Raw genomic sequence first — 23,932 nt, 5'->3', positions numbered from 1 at the left:
CACCCTTAAACATGAGTGTTAGTCTCTACTGAAGAAGTTAAAATATCCTGAACCACGTTGTAGGGATATACAGCATGGTAACTACTGCAAAACCTTTAGCCTAAAGTAAGAGATCACACACAGCACATTTACCACAGTGCATCTGGGCGAATTGTGTGCTGCTTGCCAAAAGTGTGCTACCACTCCCTTTGTTTTTACTATTTAGCCCACTTTCTAAGGCGAATAGCATATTTATGTTTGCTGGGGAGTTCGCCAGAGATGGAGTATGGCAAGACATGGGTACAATATGAGTCTGGGTGAGAAACTCAGCAAAAAGCTCATACAATTCTACCAGGAGAATCCAAGCTTAACCCATCAATATAGGTAAAAATACAGAATGTCCATCAAGGCCAAATTATATTTAAGAATTGTTAAATGCCAAGGTACTTGGGGGATAAACATTTGCAACTGAAACTGGGAGTGTTGTGAAAGCTGCATTTCACCGAAGACGATCTGTAAAATTTCACAAGTGCTGTGGAACATACACTGATCTTTGGCAAACAAGGTGATTTTTAGTGGCTATTAGTTGTCTTCATTTTCTCCTTGTCTACCTACCAATGGCTCAATTACAAAGGTAAAGATGAGAGAGCAGATGCCAAAAGGGGCTGATTTTGCTTACTTTTTTGCAGGTGGGAAGTTTAATTGTGCCAAAATAAACCTAAAGAATCCTTTCAAATGTTAGTCGTATTCATTACTCAGGACAGAAACTTAAAGTCTATTATTTTAGAATGTATGTCTTCACCCCAAAGAGGTGTACCAATTGGGCCAGAAGTAAGTGTTGAAATCTAGTGCTTCATTGTTTGGTTTGGAAATTGAGTGAATTTTGCAATTATTTTAGCTAATTTTCTTTTCCTTGGAACGATCCTATACTTTTAGTACGGGTGAAAAGAATTATTTACAATCCCTTTGGGACATGGAAAAGAGGACGTTTTGATTTTGTTTTTGAGTATACACAAGACCCACTTTAGAGTTGATCACTCGAGGAAGAAACATTGTGGAGAACATTTGTTTGCCCGTCGAAGAACTATGTCAAAGCTAAATAACTTATCTTACAGATAATTTATTAAATTGCATCATTTTATTTTTTAAAGATTTGTGTAATCTTTAACAGATGATTAAACTGTAATAGATGACTAAATTGTAACAGAGTCCCAAACTACACAATAGATTACAAAGGAAGGCAGGATCTAAAGAAGATCCTTCATGAGAAAAGGTTTCCCAATATTGCTTTTTTGCGCGCACCTCTGTCCAAACATTAATACTTCCTGGAGATGAGGCCACTTCTCCACCTGGCTAACTCACCCATCTTCTGCCTTGTTGAGGGGGCTGTGACTGGTCTACTGCTCAGTAAAAAAGCCACAAATGCATGATTTGATTATGAAATTATGCTTTCTTGGATTTTAAACAGGATGAGATCTGGAGAAACATTCATAGATTTTAATGTGCATTTTGAAAGATAAAAAGAACAGAGTGGAATTTCCATGAAAAAAGAATTGAACAGAATGGTATGGATGAACAAAATCACACTGAATGTAAAAATCCATCACTAGAAATTAGCTTTTTCCTAATCCTACAGTTCCCTGTCAAAGTATATGAGTGAAAGCGTTTAGTCTTAAGAGGCGAAGTTGGCTTTCGATGGAATGCGTGTAAAATTCTATAGTTCTTCGCGTTAAATTGAACAGACAGGATACTTGTAGGTGTAAAAAAAAAAAACTAGGAAACTTCTTTATGTACAGAAGTAATAAGTAAGGAATTGACTGATAAAGGGGATCTTCTACTACACATCAATTGAAAACAACAAAGTGGCAATGTGACAACTCCATCGTTCATATTAAAGGATCCACTCTATGTTGAGCACGTATCACAGCCACAAACAGATAAAAAGGCAAATATAAGAGGTCAAGAAGTCACACAAATCCCTCCTTTATAACTTGTCAACATATGTGTATGCATGTACTAAAATCGGTCCTTGAGCACACACAAACATACAAAGCAAACCATAATAACAGAATGGAAACAACAAGAAAATGGAGCTTAATAGTGATTTAGTTACTACATATCGGGGAAAAAATAGATTATTTTCCCATCAACTTTTGCACAAACCTATGCTTTGAGCTATTAATATCTTAGACTGAGCCCGAATATTTTGCCCTACCTCCCAGAAAAAACTGTTGCAAGCTAGCTTGTGGTGCAACCAACCCATCGTTGTCTAAAGACTTGACTATCGATTGCTACCTCAATTTACCATGGTCTCCATAACTATCTTATGGCAAGATTACTAAATGTTTCAAAATACTGCTGCAAAGACGCCAATAAAAAAAACCTGCCAAGCTTGTAACTCGACTGGCGTCCATTCCTTTAACTGGCTCCACATATTGAGTCCCTTGCTGTCACTCGAGGCATTCCATATTTAACTTCTGCTTTTTTTTAGATTCCTTTAGTTCGCCACACCTGTCAAGGCAGGAAAATGTGTTATCTTGAACCTACACTTTGGAATGTCCTCTGTACTCACTACAAGCTCAATTCAGTTTCATGTCCTTCCAGAAAAGGCTTTAAACTTTTACCCAGCTAACTTCTTTGCCATATGTTTTAATTTTTCCTCTCAGGGACAGGGAACCTCTTGGATAACAAATACTTATTATGCTGCAAATGGCCAGAGATACCTGTAAGCACATTCCATATTACACAGCAAAAATAGAAATCGTCCTCCCATCTTGAGGATGTCCAGAGGTATCCACATACACTTTCCATATCGGAGAGTAAAAATATAAAAATGTCTCTTCTTTCAACGTAACACATGATGTACAAAAGGTACACTCCTCATCAGACACTACAAGTAGCAAACACCCGGCTGCCCTCTCTTATCTGTCTTGGAGGAGCGTTGCCCCCTGTGGCCCGCCGCTCCCGCCCATGGTGCCTCTACAAACTTCGCGCTGCCCATTGGGACCTGGGGGATGGGCGCCCTGGCCTCTGATCCCGAAGCCCACTGCTTGCTGCTTTGGACCAGAGGGCCCCACGCTGCGCTGTGCCTCAGTTCTCCCCTTCTGCCTGTGGTGCCCGGACTAAGGTCTGTTCTCCTGGCCTCTCTACTCCATGCCTTCCAGCGGGGGAGGAGTTTGCCAGCCTATTACGGTCTGCTCACCTCCCAGCCCTGCCGGCTTTTATCCCGCTCCGTGTGACTTGGTGCCCATTCAGAACTGTGCCCCTCCATGGGGAAGTCTGATCCTAAGCAACCCAAGATAGCCTTTGAACTACGGAGGTCCTCACGCCAGGACGGCACGGGCTCGGACGGTACGGACTCTGCTGTGATGCTGGAGCCCCCACCCCTCCCCTCCCCCCCCCCGAGCCGCAAAGATGATCTGAAGGCGAACATGCTTGAGGTCAACAAGACCGTTACTGGCATAGCTTCCCAGCTCGAGCAGTTATCCGCCCGCTTCGACTCCGTGAAGGCACAAGTTGACTCCCACGACAACAGGCTCCTCCATGTAAAGTCTCGGATCTCCAACGCGGAGGATGCGGCCATACAGGACAGGCAGAAGTTACTCCAGATGGATAAAGTCCTGACTGTAATCCGGGAGAAGAATGAGGATTTGGAAGCCCGCTCCCGTCAGAGTAACCTCCGCATCACGGGCCTTCCCGAGTCCACCAAAATCTCTAAGATGGAAGACTTTATTGAACAACTCCTTAGGAAGATCTTTGGGATGTCCTTTCCTCATTCTTTGTCGTGGAACGTGCTCACCGTTCCCTTGGCCCGCGTCCTGGTCATGGCCTGCCTCCCAGCCCCATTAAGGCAAAGATTTTGAACTTCCGAGATCGCAATGCCATTCTTCGTGCGGCTCGAGACAAGGGCACCATCACGCACCAGGGTAACACACTCTTTCTACCCGGACTACACCCGGTCTGTTCAATCTGCTAGAAGAGAGTTCCTGCCGGCCAAGCGCATCCTTCAGAAGCTTGAGGTCTCATACTCTCTGGCATATCCGGCGAAGCTGTGGGTCATCAGGGCTCCAAAACTCTGGTCTTTCCTGACCCGCGAGAGGCCCTTGCTTTTGCCAAGAGACTCGATAAGGAATCCAGATCCTCTCCTCCAAAGTCTCTAAATGAATCGATTGAGTGATAATGACTGATAGTGTGAACATTGTTTTGTTTTTTTCTGTTACATATGTGATTTGCTCTCGATGTCACCATTCCATTCCTGCTTGGCCACCCTGCTATTCTGCGGGGGTGTTCGCGGAGTCCTGCCATGCCCTCACCGGGATGATTCCCTTTGTTCACAATGTGTTGCCCCCTCCAAGTAGTGGGTTCCCTGGGTGGTGTGGGTGGTATCCTCAGCCTGGTTGGGGGGTTGGTGCGGGTGGTTGGGTTTCTTTCTGTATGGGTTGTTGGGGGAGGTTTGGGGGGGGGGGGGGAGAGGATTTGGTGGGTGGGCTTCTGGTTTGGTTTTTGACACAATACGAAGCTTTCTACACAACTCCGTTGCCATTGTCAATTTGCACTCACAATTTGCTCTGTTGCTGTACTGAGCTATTTGCGCAACATTGTTGCAGGTCGCCATCACCCTGTATTTGGTATGGACCAGACTCTTCCATAGTGCTATGTTCTATGTCTTTTCTAGATGGTGCTTCCCAGCTACGCCTTGCAGCTCCACTTGATGCCTCATAGGTGCTACTGTTGTCTCATGGGTGACGTCCCCCCGCTGTACAGCTCGTGGGTTGCTGAGGTCTTTTTCTTTTGCGTCATGTCCTTCAAGTCAGACCGGCCCGCTTGCAGCCGCCCGAGGGTGGTCTCTACTCCACTGTGCTGCTCCTTATTTGCGCTCCCCCAGCTGTTATTCGACTTCCCCTCTCTCAACATGTGCTATGTAAGACTGCGCTGCCTGCTGTTAGCTCTGCCTAATGCTGCTCCCCGCCATGCTCCTTATGGCTGAAATAATCTGTTGGACATGGAATGTCCGCGGCCTGAATGATTACCGTAAGGTTCGTCTGATTCATGCACATCTACAGCGCCACAGGGTGGACATATGCCTTTTACAGGAGACGCACCTGCTACCCGGTTCTGTCTCCAGACTTCAATGTCACCACTGGGGGGAATCTAACTCTTCCACCTACTCATCCTATGCTAGGGGTGTCTCAATCCTGTTGCATCGTGGTCTCCCTTGGCAGACCTCCCGAGCTCTCGTTGACCCGGAGGGAAGGTATGCTGCTTTACATGGTTTACTACTGGCTCAGCCTGTTACCATCGCGTCGGTTTACGGCCCGAACTCTGATGATCCGGAGTTCTTTCAGCACATCTGGCATATTATCTTCTCCTGCAGTCCTGCAGCTATCATCTGGGGGTGGGGATTTTAATGTTACTCTCTCTGTGTCCTTGGATCGATCTGGTTCTTACATGTCCCACCCGCGCGCCACTACTGCTCTTTCGTCTATCTTAACTGATAATTCGCTCTATGACGCCTGGCGTCATTTACGTCCCGACGCTCGGGAAGGCACTTGCATTACTGGTGCGAGGGGTTGTTGGTCGAGAATTGATCTTCGGCTCACCTCGCAGGACGTCTTGTCCTGGACCGTTTTGGTCACACACATGGCTCGCACCAGGCTCGCACCCTTTCCGATCACACGCCGGTCAGGCTTCTTCTCTGGCCTCCTTGTTCTCAGCGTCGGGCCTTCTCCTGGCGTCTCTCTCCCAATGCCCTTAGGGATGAAATCCAAATAGCAATCTCTAACTATTTTGATCTTAACGTGGGTTCCATCGATTCTGGAACCACCCTATGGGAGGGTTTCAAGGCTTTCATCCGGGGAGAATGTATTTCCAAACAGGCGGGCGTTCTCCGCTCTGTTCGCTCCACCCTGGCTAAACTGGCGGGGGAGATCCGGGACTTGGATGCCACCCAGGCGGCGTGCAAAAGCCACGAGACGTTGACGCTACTGCGTCAAAAGCACTCCGACTTTTCGGATGAGGCCGGCCGTGAGCTGTCCTTCCTTGGCAGGGAGGGTCGGGCCCGTCGCTTTGGAGAAGGGGATTGCCGGGGCGCACCCTTGCCAACCTTCTTCGCCCTCCTCTCGCAGCTTCCTATATCACAGCCCTCAGTGATGGCGGTCCGGACTGGACCACCTCACCGGAAGCAATTAAGTCCCGTTTCCTCGCCTTTTACTCGCAGCTCTACTCTGCCCCCAGAAGTATTTCAAGTCCATTGCCCTTGTCTGGCTCGAAGACCACCATCCTTCGAGCCTTTCTCTCGGGAGGAAATTTTGGCAGCCATCAGCAGCCTACCTAGCGACAAGGCACTGGGCCTCGATGGCCTGCGTGCCTCGTTTTATAGATCGTTCGCCACCATCTTGGAACCGCACCTGGCAGCTATGTACAATGAGTCTTGACACTGGCATCTTCACGCCGTCCCTTCGTGAGGCTTTAATAACCCTGCTCCTTAAACCTGACAAGCCCGCCGACCACCACGATTCCTACCGCCCCCTTTTTCTTATAAATATCGATAATAAAATCTTTGCCAAATTGATTGCTTCTGGTCTCCTTTTACTAATACCCACCATTGCCCTCCCTGATCAATCTGGTTTTATTCCTGGTAGGGCTACCTCCCACAATCTTCGCACTATCTTTTCCGTCTTACATCAAATTTATCCTAATGTTCCGGCCGTGGCTGCCATGCTTGAGGCCACAAAGGCTTTTGATACGCTGGAGTGGCCCTTCCTTTTTTATGTCCTGCTGTGTATGGGATTCAGTGCCCACTGTTTACGTAATATTAAACTCATTTATACGAGCCCAACCGCCCGTCTTCGCATTAATGGTCCGGTGTCCGACCCCATCAACATCACTCGTGGAACCCGTCAGGGGTGCCCATTATCGCCCATGCTTTTTGCCATTGCGATGGAGCCCCTGGCCGCTAGGTTACGGCAGCACCATACTCACAGAGGCATTGGCTTCTCGTCCCGCTCCCTTCTAGTTTCCATGTATGCGGACAATATCACTCTCTATGTCAGTCATCCCCAAGAAAACCTCAGTCCCTTGGTGCGGGAGGTTATTCGATTTAGTGGGGTCTCGGGCATCCAGGTAAACTGGAGTAAGTCCACTCTTTTCCCCTTGACGGATGCTACCCTCCCCTTCGCGCCTGATTTCCCGTTTGAGTGGGCATCCGGTCCTACGCGCTACTTGGGCATTAAATGCCCGAGTGGAGACATGGATGAACTTTGGAGGTCGAACTTTGAGCGCGCGGTGAACCGACAGGTCAAGCGCACACAACAGATGTACTGATTGAGTAATCCGGCAATACCATCCTCGTTACACTACGGCACTACGCTGTTCGCTGCATCGACAACAGGCACTACCCGCCTATGTCCTTCCATATGTCACCGTTCGGATAACCCTCGAGAGTGTACTTACACTTGCACCTCCAAGCTCAGACACCCGATTCGGACCGGGTTGGAATTATCACCGGTCCCCCGATAAACACGATATCCCATAACTAAGCAGCCCTGAAGAGTCATGGGTTAACGCCCTCACTGACGAAACAAGTGTCGGCTGGTTTCTTTTCTGTATGGATCCCCTTGAATAAGAGGTCCATTCACATACCTAATAAAACAGAAATAGAAAGAACATTTGTGCGTGATCTTATCCTTGAATCACTTTACCTGGATTACTCAATCAGTACATCTGTTGTGTGCGCTTGACCTGTCGGTTCATTCAAACACAAGGGTTTGCCTCCTCACCCTTTGGTTTCAGAGTTCTCAGGGTTTTCTCTGAACAAGCTGCACCAAACAACTTTATCCTTTGCGTGACTACTCAACCATTACATGTTGTGCGCCATTTATTTCTGAACACTAATAACCCTTCGCAGGACAGTAAACCTTTGAGCGCGCGGTGGACTGGTTCGAATCTAAGATCCCTTTGTGGAGCCGCGTGCTGTTGTCCCTGGCCAGCCGCATTTGCTAGCCAAGATGGTAGTCCTCCCTAAATTCCTTTAACTCTTCTCAAACATACCTATCCCCCAACTTCTCATTTCTTTCGCAGGCTGCGTTTTCTGGTCGTCTTGCTGGTGTGGGCGGGGCGGCAACCCAGGGTAGCCTATGATATCCTGACCTTTCCCATGTCTGCTGGCGGTTTGGGTGCGCCTGACTTTCGGCTCTACGCGCTCAGGCTTGCTTCTTGCATTTTTGGCTTCACCCCACCCCTATCAGCCCCACGTTGCGGTGGAGTCGGACGTCGCTTCCTCCTGGCCACAGACTACTGCGCTGTTAGCTCCTGCGGTGCGCCCCCGGACGGAGGTCGATACGGTTGAGATGCTGCGCTGGGTATGGATCTCCTTGCGCCGGCTTTCTGGTCTTTCTCTTCTCTCTACCAATGCTATGCCAATTATGGACCACCCGGACTTCTCGTCCCATCAGTCTTCTAGCATGTCTGGTCATGCGGCGCGGCTGGGCCTAAGGACTTTAGCGGATCTCTATCCGGAGAATTCCTTCTACTCGCTTCCAGAGTCTCCATCTATGCAGGTCACGCTCTTATACTAGCAGTGCGGGCTACTTGCCGGAAACTGCTCCCTACCTTCCCACAACCCCCCACTACTTTTACGGCCCTGGATTTCGTATATAGTTCCATGTCGCCCACACAAGTTAGTCACCAAACTATACACTTTTGCCCTGTTGTCATCCCCCATCTCCTCGACTCAGGCGCGTGAGGCATGGGGTGCGGACCTTGGTACTGATATCTCGGAGGGCGATTGGCTTTATTGCTGTAGTCAAACTAAAAAGCTCTCACCGAATTATCGGCTTCACTTGATGCATTTCAAGTTCTTGCACAGGTTTTACCGCACTCCCGTGCATCTCTCTCCAGCTCATGCTTATCCCTGAGGACTCTTGTATGCGTTGTGCCGCCCCTGCTGCGGACTTTGCTCATTTGGCATGGCTTTGTCCTAAGGTTCAAGAGTTCTGGCAGGCGGTTTGCTCCACTATCTCTGACATCACTGGCGCAGCTGTGTGCCCTGATCCTCTCCTGTGTCTCCTCGGCTTTGTTAAATTTTGCCCTGATGCCTCTCGCTGTTTGATTGCGATGCTCTTGGTGCTAGCCAGAAGTAGAGTGGCCATGTGTTGGGGTTGGCGGCCCGCTCCTAAGGTTGCGAGTTGGCTGGAGGATGCCTCTAGCTGACAGACGCTTTTATCTGAGTTTTGGGATTTGATGCCCGCCAGGTCCCGCCCTGTAGACATTTGGGCCCCCTTGGTTGCCTATCTCCTCTACCGCTCTCACTCCAGCGGCGATGCCTCTCCCACGCTCCCCGCCGGCCCTGTGCAGCGGTGGCCGCCAATGTTGGTCAGTGGCTATCCCCCTTACTTTATTTCCCTGGTGCCTTTGCAGTTTCATGCGCCTCTCCGTTGTTGTCTTTTCATGTGTGACCTTCGGGGGAGGAGGGGGTATTGACTCCGGGTTCATAGTGCTGAGATTGCGTTACTCCCCCCCTGTTGTCTGATTGGCTCCCTGTCGCCCATCCCCTCTTTGCCGGTCTTGGACTGTACCTTAATGCTGTGCATTGTGACTCTGCACGGAATGTTTCTCTGTGTCTCAAGTTTCTGTTTTACAACAAAATTTCATAAATACATATATAAAAAAAACATGGAATGAACCAGTAAAACATAATTAACACAATTTGAGCCACAGCAGGTACAAAAGCTCCAATTCTTTGTGCTTATTCTCGCTAGGGCATCAGCCCGGGTGTCTGAACATTAACAGATACAACTCAAAACTAACTGATTATGCAATTATTACAGAAAGAGTCCGGGAGAAGCATTTAAAAAAAAAAAAAATTATTACATGGAGTTAGTAGCGGGAAGTCAGGGAAAACTTTCTCATTTGTTACTACCAAGGGATTCCACATATCTCTACTTGTCCTGCACACACTACAGCTCTCAAACCAGAACTCACTTCCTATTGCTTCTGTAGATGGGCAAAGATTCACTACTAAATAGTACATATCTGAAGTCCTGCCTACACAAATGAAACACCAGTGTCACAAGCTGATTCACCATGGTAACTTAATCCACGAGCAAATATCTCCTCCTTAACTTTAAGAATATCTCAGATATGGTTTGGTTTGCCAAAGATGCAATACTCTGCACCATACAATTACATCACAAATAAGGGATCATAGCACACAAAGGCACATTACTGTACAAAGGCCCACATAGCTACAAAAACTCCTGCACAACACACTGTATCCATTGTTTAAGCACAGATGAAACACGCTTTAAGGGCGTCAAACCTCACAGGAAACAAGCCCTAAATCATGGACGTCTCACGTGAAACCAAGTACACACTTTTCAAATGAACAAAAGCCAACTTGTGCACTCAGTCCACACAAGCCTGGGTGCATGTGTTTAAATGTAAGCCTATGACCTCTCACTTTATGACAGCCAAATGGCCAAGGATGAAAAACTTTAGATCAACCAAGGGGTAAAACAAAGAGTACTTAGTGCCCAGGTTCACTCATCAGTTCAATACATTTCCCTTCCTCTGTCAACCGACTAAGAACCCCTATCTCAGGCCACAGCACAATGTCCTATACATTTGTGGATCAACTGAATTACATTAAAGACTCTTCCCAGAGCAAGCTTGAGTCAATACCCTTCCCCCTACAGCAGGCATTAATTACCTCACGACACATTCACTCAGAAGATACCAATGGACATAGCAGAATCCAGTCGCACCAGAAAGAGCATGGTAGTCTTACAGAGGATGATTGCAGTAAGCTTCGGCTTCTGACAATATTGATAGGCTTTCATGAAGAGTTCTCCACTAAAAGTAGTCCTTGCTAGAGCCCGATATAAAGATCACTCTGGGGTGTCCTGTAGATTTTTCTGTACATATAGATACTTCATTGCCGCTTTAAGATTATATGTCACTGTCCTCTATCAGCAGATCAGGCACAGCAAATTAATGTAACTAAATCCAGAATCGAGCAGCACTTTGAAACCTCCACATTTTACATGAAGAGTCCCAAATTGTCATGAGCAAGCAGGAACAAATACGAAATATACGGATGGTTAAGATGTCAAAATGACCCATGACTGAAACAATTTTTCAAAATCTGGAAATTCGGATAAAGCGCAATCAGACATTTTTGCTCCACTCTAGGACTCAACTAAGTCTTTACCTTTCTTTTTCAAACAAGAAGATGAAACCATCTCATCCAGCGGTTCTTAACCTGTAGTTCTGGGACCCGAGGGGCCACAACCCTTACTCAGGGGTCCCACGACAGCTTAAAGAATTAAATAATATCAACAGATTAAAGTGTTCTAAATAAAGAAGTTACATTGAAAATCGGAAATGTTATAAATGTGATTAAATGTGAACTGAATTGGAGGCAATAAAATAAGTCAGCATTCTGCAATTGACACGAGAAAGCAGTGCAAGTGAACCAAACAAAATATAGTATAGACTATGTGTAGTCTCAATTGAATTTAGTAAACACTTGTTTGGTACCTTTGTGCCTTGTTATGAAGTTCAAATTCAACGAAATTGCTTAGTTTGGGGTCCCTGGATTCCAAGAATAACTCAGTGGGGGTCCCAGAATTCTAAGAATGATTCAGAGGGGGATCCCCAGATTGCAATGAAGAATAAATGGGCGCCCACGCAAGTCAAAAGGTTAAGAACCACTGCTTTAATCAATACACAGACCTAATCCATCAAGGAATAGAGCTAATTCAGACTTAAACTTCCAGTATCAAGAGAGACGGTTTTTGCCAAGCTTGAAGCTGCAGGTTGACTTCATTATTTAGCTTTCTGAATTCAATAATCGCCACACCAAGAGCTTGGCATAGTTCAAAGTTGCTATTCATTATGAAAGATGTTGCTTTACTTTGTCAGTCTTCAGGTAGGAATAGGATATGGATGAGCATCCTTTCCCACAACTGGTTCACACATTTAGATAAGGGGGTTGTGAATTTCAGTGTTCTCACTGTACGAGATGAAGCAACAGTTTCATTTGGAAGTTCTTTCCGAATTAGTCTTTCCTCAGCTAGAGATGAACTGTGTTAACCAGCTATGCTGCAGCAATACGGTCAGGTTTAGGTTAATTCCAAACGTACCAGTAAGGTGAATCTTGAAATCTGCATTTGCTATCCAAATTTATATTCATAGTTGGTTATGAAAACCACGTTTTATTATTTGTTTGCTGGCTTTCATAAGTCTGGTTGAAACTGGAATTACAATTTGATTGGTCATCTAATTTTGACTTCATGAAATCAGTATTCTCTGGAAGTTATTTAAAGACAATACTGAAGTCCTCCAATGACAGGCAGTAGAGGTTCGACAAAGGTGCAGGTCATTGGCAAACCTCATTACGTGAAAGAGACTTAAGGAAGGGGAATTTACCACTGGGGTCAACAAATCACTCCAGCATTGGCATCTTTAATAGATTTGACGGGCGTTCCTCTTGGCCTCCACAGCATGCAGACTTTGTAAATTAGCTGTGTTGTACATTGAGATGATGCATTGGACATGCTCCGAATATGAACAAAGGAAGGGCTGAAGGGCGAGATCACTGTAGAATGTGGCAATATGTGTATTATGAGTAAAACGGAGCAGTACATTTAGAAAAGGTCTCTGTTAGGCTTTCACTTACTGTCTTACAAGTTCCATGTTATTTACTTCCGGATTTCCCATGTGAAATGGGCAAATGAATCTATTAAAGATCCAGTACTGGAGACCATATGGTTTATTATGAAACTGTTATGGTCTGTAGCACAGGATTCCCCAAAATAATAATTGACATTTAAAGGAAATACCTTCGTTTTTCCAGTACTCCAGTGTCACATTTTCACCTCTTAGTATCTGCCTGTTACCATTGCAATGGCCAATGGCACAAAAGCATGCCTTCTGCTGTCCGTATGGACCACTCCTGGGACAAGGTTTGCCAAGTTGTACCACATGATCTAACACAACATACTACTGAAGGATAGAGCCCCCAGCATTCACTCTGGACATGCCTCTTCCATTGTCCTTAAGACAAAAGCCTTTCCAACTTCCCTGGCTCCAGCGAGTTGATTACTGACAGGGACGTGATCAGACTTCAATCAGGACATTGACTGAGGTCTTCTGCATACAACAACCGGCAAAGAAGAAAGGTCAGATATCACCTTAGCCTGCATCCTCACTTACTTCCTGTCAACATACAGAGCTCCATGCTTGGTCCTGTGGTACAATGTGTTATAACTCCCATATAGAATTACTGACTTATAACCCCTTCAGATGCAGTCATGCAAAAGTCCCAATGTCGTCCTGAGTGCAATGATTACATATTAAAAATAAAAATTGAACACCGGGTATTGCGGTGGAGTACCAAAATCTTATGAACTTTGATCAGAATCCTGCACAAATATTGATGGAAAAGATTAAAACATTTGAGGTACAAACCAGAAACAACAAGTGTGCACTTCGCCTTTCTTCTTTATATTCTTGCTAAATTGCTTTCCTAAACACAGTTCGGATAACGCTTTCCTGAAGTAAAATCCAAGAGAGTCGTAACAATAAATCGCTTCAAATAGCTTACCAGTGCTTCTGTTAACAGTTCTGTTCTGTGTTCGGTGGAAAACTTTAGTGTTTCAGACTTTTTCCCACTTCCTTTCCGAAAAGTAAGGCTGAATTCTGTTCCTTGCCCTTTTCCCACAGGACCAATACTGCAGATGTCTCCATAAGGCCACTGAAGGATATAAAAAAAAAATAGGACGCACAAATAAGTTGACTTGGCAGTAACAAGATAATCCATACATCAGGCTGAACGAAAAACACTATGAAATGCACGTGTGTATGAATGTGCACACATGAGAAGTCACCTGAAAAGCGTTTGAGATAATGACTCATCAAAAGCATGGAAAGATGGCCGCCTGAATATCTGTACCAATGTGCAGGAGTCGGCGGGTGTCTTTGAATTAAGGAAAGTGTAACAAGAGCATTCAAAGCTGGGCGCCATTGCATGTGCACACACAGGCATCCATCACTGAATAGTTCTGAAACTCATTCAAAGAAGGGGGGGCCAAGTCGAGAGTACAGTAGCAGTGTCTAGGGAGTTGCTGGGTCTTGCAAAATAATACTTTGGAAAAGGTCAATCAATCAATCAATCATTTGTAAAGCGCACTACATACCAGCGAGGGTCTCAAGATGCTGGGGGGGGGGGGGGGGGGGGGGGGGGGGGGCGCTACTGATCGAACAGCCAGGTCTTGAGTATACTCCTGAAGGTCAGCAGGTCATGGGTATGTCGTAGGCTCAGTGGGAGGGTGTCCCATGTCTTGGCAGCGAGGTGGGAGAAGGATCTCCCACCGGTCGTTGTTCTTCGGATGCGCGGGAAGGTGGCGAGTGAGAGGTCGGCGGAGCGTAGCTGGCAGTTTTGGAATGTAGAAGGTAGGTTGTTGAGGTAGGCTGGGCCGGTCATGTGGAGTGCCTTGTTTGCGTGGGTGAGGAGCTTGAAGGATATCCTCTTGTTGACGGGTAGCCAGTGCAGGTTTCTCAGGTGGGGGGTGATGTGGCCGTGGCGTGGTACGTCGAGGATCAGTCGTGCCCAGGTGTTTTGAATGCGTTGTAGTAGTTTGATGAGCTTCGTCGGGGCTCCCGCGTAGAGGGCTTTCCGTAGCAGAGTTTGCTGCTGACAAGGGCCTGGGTGACTGTCTTTCTTGTATCTGTCGGGATCCATCTGTAGATCTTGCGGAGTATGCGGAGGGTGTTGAAGCAGGAGGAGAAGACGCGGTTGACTTGCCTGGTCATTGAGAGCGTTGAGTCGAGGATGATTCCCAGGTTGCTTGCGTGGTCGGTGGGTGTCGTGGCTGCCCCCAGTGCCGTCGGCCACCAGGAGTTGTCCCAGGCTGAAGGGTTGGAGCCGAGGATGAGGACCTCAGTCTTGTCCGGGTTCAGCTTCAGACAGCTGGTCTTCATCAAGTCGGCGACGGCCTTCATTCCTTCGTGGAGGTTGCCTTTGACGGTGATGGGGTCCTTGGTGAGGGAGTGGATCAGCTGAGTGTCGTTGGAGTAGGAGATTATGTTGAGGTCGTGCTGATGGGCTTCGTGCACGAGGAGCAGGCCATGTAAATGTTGACAGCGTCGGGCTGAGGGAGGATCCCTGGGGTACGCCGCTGATGATCTCAGAGGCTTTGGAACGGAATAGTGGGAGGCAGACGCTCTGGTGTCTGCCGGAGAGGAAGGAGGTGGTCCAATCCAGAGCCTTGTCTCGGATCCCTGTGGCATGGAGGCGTGCACGTAGTGTGTGGTGGCAAACAGTGTGGAAGGAGGCAGAGAGGTCTAGGAGGATGAGTGCTACATTCTCGCCGTTGTCCAGCTAGGTCCTGATGTCGTTGGTGGAGGCAATGAGGGCAGTCTCTGTGCTGTGGTTGCTGTGGAACCCTGACTGGGAAGGGTCCAGGATTCGGTTTCCTTCGAGGTATCGGGTTAGCTGTCTGTTGACTGTTTTCTCAATGACCTTGGCCGGGAAGGGGAGCAGAGAGATGGGCCGGAAGTTCTTGAGGTCTCTTGGGTCTGCCGTAGGTGTTTTGAGTAGGGCGCTGATCTTGGCATGTTTCCAGATCTCTGGGAAGGTCGCGGTCTCGAGGGAGAGATTGATGACGTTGCGCAGGTTGAGTGAGATGGAGCTGCTTGCCCTGTTGAAGACGTGGTGCGGGAATGGGTCTGACAGAGAGCCGGAGTGGATTGTGCGCATGGTCTTGATGGTGTCATCTATGCTCACGCTGGCCCAGGCTAGAAGGGGGTCGTGGTCGATGGTGTGTGCGGAGGGTCTGTTGTGTTGCGGTCTGTTGGGGCTGTCTGGGTGTTGAAGCTGTCGTGGATGTCTGCTATCTTGCGGTGGAAGAAGGTGGCGAGGGAGTTGCACAGGGCTTGCAACAGCGGGATGTCGTTGGTGTTGGAGTTGGGGCTGGAGAGTTCCTTCACAATGTTGAAGAACTCCTTGCTATTGTGTGCGTTGTTGTCGAGGCAGTCTTTGAAGGAGGTCCTCTTGGCTGCCCTGATGAGGTGGGGGTGGTTGCGGATGGCTTCCTTGTGTGCTGCGTGGCTGTCCGGCGTTTTTTCACTGTACTATTTCTTCTCTAGTTTCAGGCAGGCTTGCTTGGAGACTAGGAGTTCTAGGGTGAACCAGCTGGCCCTCTTGCTGGTGTCTCTGTGGGGGTGTTTCTTCAGCGGGTGAGGGTGTTGGCGCAGTCCTCGATCCAGCGTCTGAGGCTGTGGGCATCGTCGTCTGTGTTGGAGGGTTATGTGGGTGGGCTGAGAGCGAGGTTTGAGTGTAGTTGGTCTTCAGTGATTTTGCTCCAGCAGCGGCGGGGATCTGTTGGGTGCGGTGGTGTGTGGTGGGTTTCTGGAAGGCGAAGTTGATGCAGCGGTGGTCGATCCAGAGGAGTTCGGTGGTGTGGCTGACGGAGACGTGCAGGCTTGAGGAGAAGACTGGGTCGAGCGTGTGGCCGGCGGAGTGGAAGGGCGTTGTGACGAGTTGCATCAGTCTGAGGTTGGCGAGGTTATCGATCAGGGTTGTGGAGTTGTTGTGGTTGTTGTTCTCAAGGTGAAAGTTCATGTCTCCGAGGAGGATGTAGTCAGTGGAGGTCAGGGTGTGTGTGCTGATCAACTTGTCGATAAAGTCACTGAATTGTGGGTGGGGTCCGGGTGGGTCGGTAGAAGAGGGTGCCTCTGAGGGTGAAGTTAGGGTCTGTGTGGATCTGGAAATGCATTTGTTCGGTGGTGATGAGCGCGTCGTCGGTGCTAGTCGAGCCCTTGATGCAGTTTTTGTGGACGATGGCGATTCCTCCTCGGACTCAGTTGGTGCGGTCTCTGCGGGTATCTTGTAGCCGTCTGGGATGGCTATGGCAATGTCGGGTGCAGAGGAGTCGTTAAACCAGGTCTCAGTCTCTGAAAAGGTACATTTTTAAAGGAAACATTAGGGCCACCTATTTCTGTGTAGAAGAATATAGTGATTCACACGGAAGGGAAACAATAGCTTAAGTGGGCTGACCCATCGACCCATGCGGCTTCCAGGACACACTGTCTGACACTGCGAGCGGCGCTCCTTAAGCTCTGGCTTGGACACGGCCTCTGGGAATCTCTCTGCTCATCTGCGATACTGAACTGAGAGAACAGAGAAGCGAATGCGTGAGGAGTACTGACAAAGCTCGGTATGTAAAAATGTAATTGGTTGCATTTGTAAGGATTTTTTTTAAAACAATGTCTTGGCTAATACCGTATGTACAAAAAAAGCACACATTATTTCTGTTCAAGCTGTCACTGCAATTCCCTATCCAACAGGTACTGAAATGGGCCCAGAATGAAAGACTGCCCCCCCCTCCACCTACCTACCTACCTCCCTCCTGGGTTCCACCAGCCAAGCTTCTGCTTTTTCTTTCAGAGCATTGAGAAAAGCCAAAAGGTAGCTCAGCGACACTAACGTTTCTCCTGACCTGCATTGTCCAGGTTTGTGTTCTAGCTGGGGAAACTCATGCATACGATCTGTTGTGCACTCAAGGTATTTTTTACATTCCTCGTTTATTTTACTTCTGATTAAAACAAAAACACACGTGCTCTTTGCGTTAATCCTCCCCGCCATGCTTCCCAAGCCACAGAATATACATTGCCCACTCCATTTTCTTCAATCTGTAGTTGACCATGAAACAGCTTCTGAGGTACATATTACCACCATTACTGCTCGACCCTGTCTTCTCCGCCAGCAGGAACATCAGCTACAGCCACACCACCAAACTCTCCTGGAACGACAACAACTACGTACATTTCGCCTTTGCCCCACCCACCGTACACCAATCTTCACTGCCCACCACCCCCGTCGCAGCTGGATCAAGGCCACTGACTAACTTCTCGCCGCCTGCCTCAACACAACCACTTAGCCAACAGAAGCAAAACTACAGCACGCAAGCTCCACCAATGGATCTCCACCTGCGCTGACACACTGGACCCCCTCAAGGAAAGACCAGGCAAACAAAAACTCCAAGAAAGCCAGCTGGTTCACTCCTGCCCTCCCCAAGTCCAGACGCACCCACAGACTACTTGAGAAGAGATGAAGGAACAAAACTCCAGAAACCCACACTACCTTCAAATCAACGCCCACCACCTCCTCTTCAAAATCACAAAGAAAATGGCCCTCCAAAACAGATTCAGCAGCAACGCACACAACAGCAAAGAAACTCTTCCCCATGGTCAAGGAGCTCGCCAGGCCCAACAGTGAGACAGTCCCTCCCTCGAAAGACCTCTGCAACAAACTCGGCACCTTCTTCCACCACAAGATCAGACAGATGTCCGACAGCTTTGACACTCTAGACCCTGCCGCTATGACTGCCACCACCACGCTGCACCCCAACAGACCATGCTCTGCTGGACCCCGCTCACAACAGAGGATACACTCAAGACCATGAAGTGCATCCACTCTGGAACCCAGTCGGACCCTTGCCCGTACCACATTTTCCATAGTGCAGCTGCCGGCATAGCCCCCCAGCTTCGCTGCATCATCAACTGCTCCATTGAAACCGCCACCTTTCCAGATGAATGGAAACATGCAGAGATCAACCTCCTGCTGAAGAAGCCATCCTCAGACCTGTCAGACCTCAAGAACTCAAGACCCATCCCCCTCCTCTCCTTCCTTGCCAAGGTAATTTAAAAGGTCATTAACGCCCAACTCTTTGCATTCATAGAGACACCTCCCAATCCGCCTTCCGAAGCACCTACAACACGGAGACCACACTCATCGCCACCACAGACGATATCCGCTCAGTCCTAGTCTGCTGTGAGACCGCAGCCCTCATTACACTTGATCTATCGGCCGCCTTCGACACCATCTCCCACTGCACCCTAATCACGAAACTCCACGACTGCGACAAGGCACTGGACTAGATCCACTCCTTCCTCACCTGCCTGACTCAGCCCGTCCGAACTCCCCCGTTTCTCTCAGAACCTACAGAGATCCGCTCCAGGGTGTCCCAGGGTTTCTACCTGAGCCCCACCCTCTTCAACATCTGTATGGCTCCCCTCGCAGCCATTGTCAGAAGCCACAAACTCAACATTGTCTCCTGATCCTCCCCCTCACCAACAAACCCACAACTGCCAGAACCAATGTCCACAGCGGAATGAAGGCAGTTGCCACCTGGATGAAAAACAGCTGCCTCAAGCTCAACTAGGACAAAACCAGAGTACTCACCCTGGGACCCTCCCCTTCAGCCTGGGACCCCATCCCACCCCAACAGACCACGCCCGCAACCTCAGCATCATTCTGGACTCATTGCTCACAATTAACTGCCAAATCAACGCAGTTTACTCAGCCTGCTTCCACACACACCACCTGCTTTGAAAGACATTTAGATGGATCCCCACAGAATCCAGAACGACAGTTACCCACACACTCATCACCAGCAGACTAACATGGCAACGCACTCCACGCTGGTGTCACCCAAAAACAGCTCAAGAAACTACAGAACACCCGAAACGTCACAGCCAGACTGGTCCTCTACATCCCCCGCCACAGCCACATCACGCAACACCTATGACAGCTCCAAGTCAACAAGAGACTCCTTACACATGCCTACAAAGCTCTCCAAGATGAAGGACCAGCATATCTGAACCACCGCCTCGCATCCTACATGCCCACCAGACAACTCTGTCTACCCCAATTGGCCCTAGCCTCCCCTCCATCCCCAGAATCCACAAGACCAGAACCTGTGGAACTTAATTTTCCTGCCTCGCTGCCAAGACCTGGAACACCCTGCCCTTCCACTTCAGGCAATCTGTGTCGTAGACCAAATTCAAGAAGGACCTCAAGACCTGGGTCTTCGAATGATCCTTTACCCAGAGAGACCAGCAGCCCCCCCCAGTGCCTTGAGACCCTCATGGGTGAGGAGCTGCGCTTTACCAGCCCCTGATTGATTGATTGATTGATATTACTATGGAATACATTATGTAATTTTGTTATGAATGGAGAGCATACTTTATTGTAGACAAACTTCATATGAGGAAGGAAATGGCACGACGACAAAGTATTGCACTGTAACGTATTATACAGTAGCAAATATATGAGACTTCATACTTCTGCCAGGGTGGTGAAGTGCTCTGGATTAGCATCCGATTTCTGGAGCTCTTTTCTGACAGCATGGTTGAATATGTTGTTTGATGTAGATGGTACTCTACAGGAGGTGTTGGGTGAGGTGAGTAAAGTTTAGAGATGTGCATTAAACATGGTACCTCTGCATATAGGCATAGATGTAGCAAACATTGTGAACAGACAGGCACAGGATAATATTTAGGGGGATAAAAAAGTTGTTATCAACTCGAGATGAGACTGGGTTTTAGTTACTCTAATTCTTGCTGGGAAAGAGTTCCAAATAATAGCCAATTTTACTGAGAAAGAATACACTCCAAATGGGACTTACTGCAGGAGGGGATGGACAGGACAGTGGGTAGCCTAGACAGAAGAACTGTGGTTTGGTGGTAGGCATAATGTTTTTGCAGAAGGGAGCAGGACCAGAGCTGTTAATGACGTGATGCGCTATACACATTGACAAGTTCAACTAGATGTTAAGGAGTGGTCTAGCTGCTACGTTGGAGATGCTCAGTAGATTCTGAATCGTTTAGTGGTTGCTCCCAGTTACAAACTGTAGGCACAATCTACAGGTATTCGTTCAATAGCCGGAGGAATGGAGTAGCTACTTAGAAGGATTGTTAGGAAGAATGTGGGTACAGCTACAAGACCCTATCAAGCCCATACAGGGAGGACATCATTAGGACATCTGCCCTCTACAAACACGCCTGGGGAGGGGGTCGCATGCGAAAGGACTGGTCACTGCACCGACCCGCCTTAGTTCATCTTCATTAGAGAAATTAAGTGGATGGGAAGAGCTAAGAGCCTATCCTACTATCCTGTGACCTTTGGCGAGCGAGCCGACCGTCATAAAGGAGGTTATGGGTGGTCCCCCCGAAAGAATATTTTGCAAAAGTCGACAAATGGTGCATTCTCAAGCAAATTTGAGAAAGCAAGAAAGATAAGCCAGTTGTGAAAGTGTAATTATCACACCAATAAAGAGACTTCACGGGATAACAATATAGGTAGCTGCTTACTCAGGATAACCACAGATCGTCATAACAGGCTTTGAGGCTTCCTTTTGCGGTTATCAAAGTACAGAGTATTATTAAGTGAAAAAACAAAACCAAACAAGAACCACCCATAAACCTCTCCTTATGACGGTCGGCTCGATCGCTACGTCCGCTCCCCACAGGTCACTCATCCAGAACTTTTACGTCCCACGCTTTTAAGGGCCACCAGCAGTCACTGTTTCATACCCATCATATCCGTTTAGTGCCAGAAATACACTTCTTGATGGAAGCCACACCTGAAACCCTTCTATGGCCATATTCACCCCTCTTCCATACTCCAACTCTCTAGATTTCTTTACAAGTCCCTACCTGTCTCAAAGCTGTTCAGTGCATGAACCATAATGAGAGGGTGGATCTGCAATTCCCTGTGCAGCTTAAAATGGGCAGTCATTGGAAGTCATTTTGGCCAACAGGTACAGGAGAGGCTGCAGCATCGCCAATTTCACTCATACAGAGGAGGGACAGTGCAGCTAGCTGTAAGGCAAGCTTCCTTCGCACAAAAGGTGCTCCACTTATACACAGTCACACTCTTACCTTTTCTCACACTTGCAACCCACCATCTTTCACTCAATGCTAGTAGTTAGTAATATATTCCTAATACACGCACAGAAAGCTCCTTGTGCATTACTGAACCAATAAAAAGGAGCTTGGAGAATGTTGTTTTAAATAAATGTAATGTGTGTGAGATGGTAACTTGGCCACTTCGCTCCCGTGTTCCTGAATTCTTTGGTCAGCTGTCTTCAGCCGAACACACCTGGCTGTGCCGTGCTGCACTTAATTGGAGTATGTTTTAAAGGCGGGACTGCATGTTCTTGGACTTTGTCTTTTCTTGTTCGCCTGCACCTTTCTCACCCTCATGCCTGCTTTAATCTCCCTTTGTGTTTCATACATTTCCATGTTTGACCTTAGTTGTTATGGTTCTGGGAGGCATTCCCTATCTGATTTCTAGGGACTTCTATCTAGGTAGTGTGTCGTGGAAATGCCATTGCTGCCTTGCCTGACCTTAACCCTCCCAGACTCCCTTTGAATGGCTAGTAGGACAGGCTGTTACCTCTTCCCACCCAATTAATTTCTCCAAAGAAGATGATGTAAGGTAGATTTTTTAGCTAAATTTGATGTTAGCAGGGTATTTTGTGTATGAAGACGGGCGATACACGCAAGCCACAGCTCCCTGGACTTCCCCCAGTGTCTAGTTTTCACAAATGTCTGGTTGTTGTAGGTTCTCCTAGATGGCCGCCAAGCCCGGGGCCAAAAACGCAGGTGACCCAATTGCAAAACCCAGGTCGTTTTGTGATAAATAGGTCACCATCCACGCACACCGCCAGCCAAGTGCCATCAACGCACATCACAAACCAAGTGCCATCCACGCACACCACAAGCCAAGTGCCATCCACACACATCGCCAGTCAAGCACTATCCACGAACACCGCCAGTAAAGCGCCATTCACACACACCGCCAGAAAAGTGCCACCCATGCACACTGCCAACCAAGCCCCATCCATGCACACTGCCAGCCAAGCACCATCCATGCACACTGCCAGCCAAGCACCATCCATGCACACAGTCCAGAAAGCACCCCTCCACGCAAACCACCAGGCAAACAGGAGTCTGCACACACCGTCATCAAGCGCAAGTCCACACACGCCATCAGTCAAGCGCAAGTCCACACACGCCATCAGCCAAGTGCAAGTTCACACACCGCCAGCAAAATGCCAGCCAAACTCCAGTTCTCACACACACAAACTTTTTATGGTTTCTAATGGTTTTCTGCCCCTGCTTGGTGGCAAAGGTGTTTTTGGTCCCAGGCTTGCAGACATCTAGGGAAACCTATCAAACCCAGACATTTCTGAAAACTAGACACCTGGGAGAGTCCAGGGAGGTGTGGCTTCCGTGGATCCCCCAGCGTTGTCCTACCCAGAATCAGCTGCAAACCTTTAATTTTATCTCCAATGTCAGGTTTTCCTCTAATTTCGGTGTGGGAAAGTTGTTGGAATCACCACACTGGCAAAAATGTCCTACGCCTAAGCGTTACCCTCAGTCTCCCGATAAAAATGATACCTCACATGAGTCGGTGGACGAAGTCTGTGAAAGGGAAGGTCCACAAACGTGTAGAGATTGAGGGGGAACAAAGGCGGGTCCAAAAGAGCAGTTTGTTAATGCGTTTTTAGGCTGACGCTGCTTTGAGCACCCATTCTCCCCTTTCCAATGATCCCTCTCCCGTCTGTCCACATGCTCAGAGGCTGAGAACGTAGGCAGTGAAAGTGAAATGAGCCGATTGGCTCATTTCACTTTCAGTGAAATGATGTGCGCGCTGACAGTCTTTTTACTGAAAACTCAGAACAGCCGCGGGAGTTGGGGAAGCTACGCCCCAGCTCCCGAGGCTGTTTAGAAATAAAGGAAATCCCTCTGATGCCGGCATACATGTCCCCTATCAAACGCCTGATCTGATACACGTTGCATGCCAAGGGGCTAGAGGATTGGTGCAGGAAAAGTACCTTGAGTTCTAAAGCAAGTAATGAAAATGGCACCAACGCCCAGTAGCAGAAACAAGCATTGGAAATGCAATAGGTCTCGCATTAGAAAAGTTGGAGATATTGTTTTTGTAAATGACAATTTTTTTTTATGTGTTGGTCTTGAAAATAGCCAAATTAATAGCTTTGTCATTTACAATGCCTATACTTTAAACTTTTTCAAATGTGACACCTATAGCATTTGTAATGCAATAGGTCTGGCAATAGAAAAGTTTGAGCTTTTGGTGTGG

The 23,932-nt window shown here is 47.9% G+C and overlaps 1 protein-coding gene across 4 annotated transcripts in view; it reads right to left on the bottom strand.

Annotated features, from left to right (window-relative positions):
• Positions 1 to 23,932, bottom strand: part of DNAJC13 (DnaJ heat shock protein family (Hsp40) member C13) — a 1,694,551-nt gene that overhangs the window by 1,419,236 nt on the left and 251,383 nt on the right. For all 4 annotated transcript variants that reach the window (XR_015300721.1, XM_086942056.1, XM_086942057.1 and 1 more), the window contains exon 4: positions 13,586 to 13,735. Coding sequence is in view for 3 of the 4 variants with exons in the window: in XM_086942056.1 (XP_086798182.1) it covers positions 13,586 to 13,735 (150 nt within the window). In the remaining variant the exon portion in view is untranslated. The remainder of the gene's footprint in view (positions 1 to 13,585; positions 13,736 to 23,932) is intronic.

Source organism: Lissotriton vulgaris, chromosome 10 (genome assembly GCF_964263255.1).
Source record: "Lissotriton vulgaris chromosome 10, aLisVul1.2, whole genome shotgun sequence".
In the NCBI taxonomy this organism is placed as follows: domain Eukaryota; kingdom Metazoa; phylum Chordata; class Amphibia; order Caudata; family Salamandridae; genus Lissotriton; species Lissotriton vulgaris.
The sequence above is the reverse complement of the archived record's forward strand: the minus strand, read 5'-3'. Positions and strand labels throughout refer to the sequence as shown.